Here is an 8582-nt window from a genome sequence, read left to right on the forward strand (position 1 = left end):
ATTGGGCGCGCGATCAAGATCTGGAGAATATGAGAGGAAGAGCATGAGTTTGGGTTTTTGCTAGAACCCTAGATTTGCTTGGCCTCAGCCCACGGCTGAGAAATCGGTTTAAAACCCAATTGATCTGATCGAATCGATTTAATCGAAATCTAATAAATTAAAATGTAATTAAATTTTTTAATAAAAATCAAATAAAATAAAATAATAAAATAATAATTAATTTAATTTTTGATCGAATTAATTAATTTTTTTTAATAATAATATATTTTTATTTTATTTTAATTGAATTAATAAATTTTTAATAATAATATATTTCTATATTATTTTAACCTTTAAAAATCTAATATCATTAATAGGGACGACTTTAATAATCTAAATCTTTAAAAATTATGATGGTTGTAAAAAGAGAATAAAATAAATTAGTTTATTTATTTTAATTGAATTATGAATTTTAAAATTAACATTGAATTAAATTAATTAAAATAATCGATATTTTTAAATAAAAAATTAAAATTTTATAATTAATTAAAATTTAATCAATTTTTTAATTTTAACTTTAAAAAATGGCATTCTTTTGGATGGAGCGGCGCACTAAATTTATATTTTAAGACCTTTTTTGTTAAAACGTAAGACATATATATTTTAAAAAAAATCTAATTATAATGGCAGCTCATTCATTCATTATTTTAAAAAATCTAATTATTATTTGAAAGTTTTGCTGACCAACAATCTAATACATAATTTTCATCCTTTTTCAATCAGATGAGTCTAATATAGATTACAAATGAAATGGTTAAAATAAAAAAGAATATCATATTTTATGTGTGATTATAAAAACTTCTAAAATTTAAAAAAAAAAAAAAATGATGATCAGATTGACTATATTATATGTAACTGAATGTTAGGACTCGAACATATAAATAAAAGATGAAAATTATAGAAATGAATATATTAGGGTGGATATGCGAACATGAAAGATGAACATAATAAAAATGAAAATATTAAAAAAAATCGATATTACACCTATTAAGAAAAAATTTTGAAAAACACATTTAAAATTGATACCAGATATGTATTTAGATGACTAATAAATGCTCAAATATGTAAATCAAATGATGAAAAAGAAGATCAAAAAATACTTAATTAAAAATAATAAATTTATTTAAATATAAATGATAATATAATAAAAAATAAAATTTAATGATATGAAATAATGCATATATTAAGCTGGATGGTGATTATTGTTGTTGTATAATTAGCAATCCATTATAATTTTCACAATAAAAATGTTCTTTTCCTCCTTCCATTCTTCGTTGCAAGAGTAAGCAACCCCATGACGGTGCCACATCTGTAGGAGCCGAATGTCGATACTATTCCCTCATCAAGTTATCGAGACATCCTCAATCAATTATAGTATTCTTAGCCTTTTCTAGTCGCAACTAATTAATCAATTATATCAGTCGATTAAATTCTTAACTATAATCTTGCACATCTATTTTGTATTTGAGTCTGAGTCTATACCTAAGTAAAAGATCTATTCAACGTCTAAAATACATATAACTCGTAAATTATCCCTTCTTCTTTAATAAAAAAAATGAAATCCATCATCTCAACGGTTCCATACAGTCACTTCCACGACTCTGTGAGAACTTATATTTGAGATTTCTCAGATCTATTGTTAGACAATACAATCTAAGGTAAATCAAGCCCGACCGATCTGACCAAATTGTAAACAAGTCAAGTTGGACCGGATCACAGGCTGACCTAGCCCGATTATGACTCGTAGATTAAGCCCGGCAAGTGCTCAAGATTCTGGAATTTGGCTCGAACTAGAAAGAACTACTATTTCGACGAGCAAAGTCTCGCGCACCCAACCACCCACCCACCTGTGTTCGTGCTCTCAGAAACACAGACACGTGGTGGGGCCATCCGCACCCGCGTCGACGACCTACGTGGGTTCGTTCGCCAGTTCGCGGAAATCCACCCGCGTATGAAAGTCGCGCAACCCCCGAACGCCGCCGTCTCCGCCACGACGAAGAGCAGCGGGGGGAGGAGAGGAGCGACGATGGAGGAAGCGAAGAAGCGAAAGCTCGAAGAGGGTTCCATCAATGGAGGCGTTTCTGATCTCGATTCCGACTCTCAGCTCCGCTTCCTTCTTGACCCCCTCAGAAAAGATCAGCTCGTTGATCTCCTCGTCAAATTGTAAGCCCTCCTCTCGTGTCCCCAATTCAACTTCGGCTACCTTAATTTTTCTCTTGCATTTATGGATTAGTCTCGCGAACTTAAAGGGGGCAAATTTGATAAGCCTTTCATGCCATTTAGGGGCTTTAGGGGTTTTGATTGCTCGGGATCTGCTTGGTGCCTCGTTCAATGGGTTTTCTGTACCTCTTGAGCGGTCAAGAGCGCGGTCACGTAGAATATATTTGTGTAGTTATGCCTTTGTCTTCCTGTCTTCCTGCACTCTTTTACTCTGTCTATGCAGAAAAAGGAACCGCCTTTTTGGTTACGCATAGGCTCTTTTCTCATTTTTCTAGGAGCCAACATGGTAGATTTATAGTCAACTCTGCTTGCCGATATAGAACAGTTTGGATGACCCCAAACGAATTGCCACGCTATGTTTGGCATTCTCTTCAGATTCTGTGCGTGTCTTGATTTATACTATAATTTTTGGAGTGTTTACTTACTGTACTATGAGAGGCAGTGTAAACTTTCAATATTTATTTAATTTTGCCTTCAATGGTGCATTCCAGCATGAGTAAACTGGGTGCATTACTGTTATTGTGTGTCTGTGTGATTGAGGTTGCACAAAATTGCCTGCGTGTATGATGTTGCAGAGGCAACCAGTATCCCTCAGTTGCAGAGGAAATTAGAGGTCTTGCCAGTTCAGATCCTGTTCACCGCAAGTTATTTGTTCGTGGTTTGTCTTGGGACACTACATCAGAAACTCTGTGCGCTGTGAGTGCTTTTCTGTTTGCTTGTTGAAAATGCATGATGCATTTCCATTATGTGATTCTAAATACGTCATTGTTCTTGTAGTTTATCTTGCCTAATGTGTAAAATCTTCTTCTTCTTCTTCTTTTTTTTTTTTTTTGGCAATCTTTACATGATATGCTTTAAGATAGCTTTTATTCAGGTTTTCAGTGTGCATGGAGAAATTGAGGAAGGGGCTGTTATTGTAGACAAGGCAACTGGGAAATCCAGAGGATATGGCTTCATTACTTACAAGCATATGGCTTCCACTATGAGGGCATTGCAGGAACCAAGCAAGTTGATTGATGTAAGAAATTTTGTCCAAACATCTAAATGTAGCATCACCTTTTTTGTTTCTCTTGTTCTCTGCTATAGAATTTAAATGTCTCTTGTGTTGATGAACCTTAGCTGGTTATCACTAACAGACTATGATTTGCGGTCCACAAATTCTTTATCTCCATCTACATTCATATTGATCTTGAATAATGTATGCTAATTCAAAAACATGCCTTTCTAAACATCCTACATATTCCTTAGTTTGAATTTTCTTTTGCATACTTGATTTTTTTTTAATGTTTTTTCACTTCATTGATCCCTTATTTTGAACATATGCTCATGGCTTAAATGGATGAATTAATGGTGCCTAATCTTGAAATGCTACATACCCTTCTAGATGTCATATATGTTCTTTAGTTTGAACTCTCTTCTACATAGTTTATTTTTTTGCGTTCGTCATTGAGATGATATATGCTTTGCAACTTGACACCTAAGAAATACTTTATTCATCCCTTATTTTCAACATATGTTCATGGCTTAATTGGATGAAGTAATGGTGCTTGAGCTTGGACTTTTGTTGACATTAGTTGCATGATTTCATCTTGTGATCATTGGAGACTTGACTTATGACAGAATATGCCATGTGTAGGAATTATGAGCCAAATCAAAAGTTCAGTTGTGATTGCCTGCTCAGCTGAGATCTATTCTGGAATTGGAACAGAAAGTTATGACATCAATGACAATGACATAATCTTTAAGTTACTATGTTCTCCTAGGTGCTCAGTTGTAAATAATTAGAGATTTCCTGTAAATCTATTATACCAAGGGGTGTAAATTTAAAGCGACAATAAGGTAATATATAAAGGTTGAGGGGATTATCTTTAATGAATGACCCTAATAATTTTCCTCTGAATATGGTAACTGAACTAGAACTCACTTCCATCTTCCTGTTCTTCCTCATTTTTGCGTGAGAATCTGATTACATTCTGCTATTTAGAATCCTTCCTCACAATTTGTTTGTTTCTTCATCTGTACAAAGCCTCAATTATGTCATCCTCCATAGTGGTACTTTGTGTGGAGCCACAAGCTTTGCACAATCTTGCTTGGAGCCTCCCAAATGATGCAAAGCCTCACTGCTTGCATCGTTCAGGTGAATTTTCATCCAATTCCAGCAGCTTGTCCTCTTTGCCTTTTTTTTTATTATCTCCAGCCCTTCATCTACTTCATTTCCAAAAGCCATTGGCAATACTGGTTTCTTCTGTTCTTTGCCCTGCTCCAGATTGCTATTTATGTTTACTTTCAGTTCCAAATTTGATTTAAGCAGAATTCTTCTTCATCATGGGTTTCCTCCGCTTCCTGCAGTATAACAGCAGGATCCTCTTCTTCCAACATAGCTCCCCCTCCCCTCTTTTACTTCTTCCTATTCCACTTCTCATTGGATTCAAGCAGTAATATTTTTTTGTAATTGCATATTTATCTATTTTTTGTTCATCAGAACTGTTTTTCCTTCGTTTGGAAGTTGATTTGGTTCATCACAACTGTTCCCAAATTTGTTATGGTGGTTCTTCCTATTCCCACTCCTTTTGTTTGTTTCTATTTCACCATCCTCTGCTACAGTGGTAACAACACTTGAGCCTTAGCCACTGAGAACCTATAGCAGAAGGTCAAGAGTTATGCTAGTTACAAATACTCCTTAAGGTTCCACTGCTCTTTCAGCACCCTAACTATCCAGAACCTGTGTCTCTTGAACTTCCTATTTCTCCAAGAAAAGTTACTTGTAAGTGTAGCACCTCATATTCATTGTTTTGGTTCATTTTGTACACATCATTTTCTCCACAATACTTTTGTTTTTCTCTCTGCTTTGGATTTTTCTTCCCATATTATCTCGGAAGTCTATGTGATCTGAGGTGGGAATAGGCTATTAATTGATGAGCTAAAACATTGGATTCTAATGGTACATGGCACCTAGGTACACTTCTAGCAACTGACTGTATACTTTTAAGACATCTCTTGATAGCACCATTGACTAATTTAAAGCATAGTTAGTGGTGAAAGAATATGTACAGATATTTGGCGAATACATTATTTTATGTGGCTAAGATTACTGTAGTCTATTTTTCCCCCTTAAATTGACTGCTATATCTCAGTAGCTACTATATTAATAAGATGGGTAGTACACTATATAATCAAGGTCGCAACTAGACTTGTTGGTCATAAGCATTAACCTTTGGTATGCATCTAAAACAGCAGTCTAGAAGATGATTTTCTGAACATATTTTTAATGGCAATGTAGATGCCCAAGTAGGCGAAATGTCCCTTGTTTTTAATGTACTGTTTATTTAAACAGTTTAGTTGCGCCTTTTTGTTTAGATAACTTGAGTACTCCATGGCAACCATTTCATCTGCTTTAGATTTAACATTCTTAACTAGTTAGTCAGAAGCTAAAATTGGTGGATTTTCTTTCTTGAGTGAAGATCCCAACTTGAATTTGTGTTTTTCTACCATTAGGGACGTTTGGCTATCTGTAATCTTGCATGTGATGGCCTAAACAGTAGTTCGGGGACTGGTGATTTAGCACTGAGAAAGATATACATTGGAGGTCTTTCTCCAAACATATCCAGCGAAATCTTGCTCAATTTCTTCGGTAGGTACAGTGAGATTGAAGAAGGTTCAGTGGCATACGATAAGGAGACTAACAAATCAAGGTAGTGCCTTGTTATATCTGTTTCACTTTCATACACAACAATTGCTGATAAAAAACTTTGTTTTCTTCTGGATCAGAGGATTTGGTTTTGTCACTTATAAGACGGCCGAGGGGGCAAAGAAAGCCATAGATGATCCAAATAAGACTCTCGGGGTCAGCTATACAAAGCACTCGGTTTTCATTTTTGTTCACAACATTAAGTTTTTTTCTAGCCATCCCTTTTGTTGACATCAACAAAATCTTTACATATACAGGGAAGGAACATTACTGTGAAGCTAGCTGACACCCCTAGGAGCAAAGTAACACAAGCACAAATTCCGACTGCTGTCGTCCCTATGCCCATCCCTGTTCCTATTGGATATGCACCGACCGGAAAGGCACAGGTGGGCAGCTATGCTTCATATCCACCAACAATGGCAGCATATCTCACCGCTTATGCCGCAACCCGGTTCACAACCGCAGCACAGGTTTCACACCCACAGACGGGGAAAAGCGAATCAAATGGCGTTGCTGGCTACCCGAATTATGCAACCAGACCTTAAGAGTTTTCGGTATCTCATACTCAAACTTATTTTAGCTCTTGTGGCGGATTTTATATATTCTGTTTTTGCAGTATGTATACCAAGTATCACATTGTAGTTTATAGCATTCATATGCAATTTTTTTCGCCCAAGTAGTTCTTGAAGAGATTGATAACCAGTATTGTGTGTTTTAGTGTGGCCTCTTAGATGACTTCATGGTTCTCATTCCTCTGATAATATGTATATTTTATTGTTACTAAAATCATGTTGTTTATTCATGAAATTGTAGTGCCATTGTCTATAATATTCTACCGGATAGTTCATCCAACTTTATTAAATATTTAAAGAAGGCATTCTATTTTCGTATTTACGAAAGGGTGTATCTATGTTTTTAAATACTCCCTTTGCATATCCAAATTGATGAGTCGAACTTCAGTTCTTTTCATCTTTTGGACCCTTTATAGTTATCAAGAACTTTTGGCATAAAGTGTTTAATGATCAATCTTTTCAGCAAAAGATGGAATTCGTTATCTCAACAGCTCCACACGATCGGTCTCACGATCATTTGTGAGAAAGTAAATCGAGAAGTTACAGTTGGTCACGATTTAATGATCCATCTCAAATTTATACCAAATGAATATTATTGTACTACTGATGGTCCCTAAGTCTGTTCTATTTTTTTCATTTGAATTTAATGGTTGGCATAAATGTTTAATTGTTCTAGAATCTTCGAATTTATATCAAATTGACATTAGTGCATTCTTAATGGTCCCTTAAATTTGTACTTTTTTTAGATTTTGAGTATGAAATTCACATTAAATGGGCACTAAAAGATTCATATATAGATTTAGATAAACGTTCGTGAATATGATATTTCACTTGGTAAGAATTTATTTATGTTCATTCAATATACATAAGATCAATTAAATGAATAAGCATGAATAACTTGTTAAATTAAATAAATAGGCTTGAACATATATATGTTTAGTTCGTTAACGTTCATAAATAATGTTTGTAAATAATATTATTGAATTATGTTTATTAATAAAATGCTTATTAACATATTAAATAGATAAAAAAAACTTTCAAATTAAGTAAATAAATGTATATTATCATATTTAATAATCAAATAAATAAATTTAAAATGTAAAAATTTTAAACAATAAAAAAAAATTGAATTGAGAATTTAATAATATCTAAATGAATTAAACTAATAAAAAATAAAATTAAATGTGAATAATTATTTTAATGATCTAATTCATTTTAGACTTAACTAGACTTAATTATCTTATTAAATAAGTTTGAACATCATAAAAGTTAAAACTCATTTACAACTGAAACCTCTAAAAGCCCCAGGCCTAAAAGTACTTGACGATTCTATTTATGGTAAATGAGTGTCTAATTATGTTTAGACCTTTTTTGTATATTTTCTTATCCTAATTGAAACTCTTTTAAGCCGTCACACACTTTTGTTTAAAAGTATTTGATAACTATAAAGAGCTGAAATCCATGTCAAATTAAGTGACTCGAAACAATGAAAAAAGATATAAACATACTCCGAACATTAGAAGTATAGTGGTGCCAATTTGATACAAATTGGAGTTCTTTAAGATTATCACAAACTTTTTGACTAAAAATAATTGATGGAATCTGAAAAAAAGAAAACATGAATAAACTTACAAGCTTATTAGGAACAATAGTACCAAACTCAAGCTTGTTATGATCATCAAACTAACTTTTGGGCAGATGAAGAATTGTTGGATTATCAAAATAGTGCGCCTTTTGAATATTCAATAACATTAAATCCATTAACTCAAACACCAGCCTAAAGCAAGCAAAATTCTCTTTTTAGCTAGACACCTTACAGTTTGTTCATTGCCTAAGTTTAACAGGATCAATCTTTATCATGACACAAGACTTTCATCCAGGAAAACCAACAATACAACCAATCTACTGCCATCTGTTATAGGCTTGCTTGCTATCTGCAAAAACTTGGATCACAAACAAATTTTTGAGTTTTTTATATTCGAGTTTACGAACAAACTTCAGTTGGAAATTGTTTATCCACTTAACTTATGGATGATACAATTCTCCAACTCAATCCACCAGAA

At 33.6% G+C, this 8582-nt stretch overlaps 1 protein-coding gene across 1 annotated transcript; it reads left to right on the forward strand.

Annotated features, from left to right (window-relative positions):
* Positions 1–2021: 2021 nt before the first annotated feature.
* On the forward strand, positions 2022–6781 carry LOC141815040 (UBP1-associated protein 2C-like). The gene is made up of 6 exons (XM_074702997.1): positions 2022–2202; positions 2835–2955; positions 3134–3277; positions 5755–5951; positions 6028–6103; positions 6205–6781. The coding sequence occupies exons 1-6, from the start codon at positions 2066–2068 to the stop codon at positions 6490–6492; spliced, it is 963 nt and encodes a 320-aa protein (XP_074559098.1). The 5' UTR covers positions 2022–2065; the 3' UTR covers positions 6493–6781.
* The last annotated feature ends 1801 nt before the right edge of the window (positions 6782–8582 follow it).

Source organism: Curcuma longa, chromosome 21 (assembly GCF_044706935.1).
Source record: "Curcuma longa cultivar G26 ecotype Majalengka, Jawa Barat chromosome 21, ITB_CL_G26_1.1, whole genome shotgun sequence".
Lineage (NCBI taxonomy): Eukaryota > Viridiplantae > Streptophyta > Magnoliopsida > Zingiberales > Zingiberaceae > Curcuma > Curcuma longa.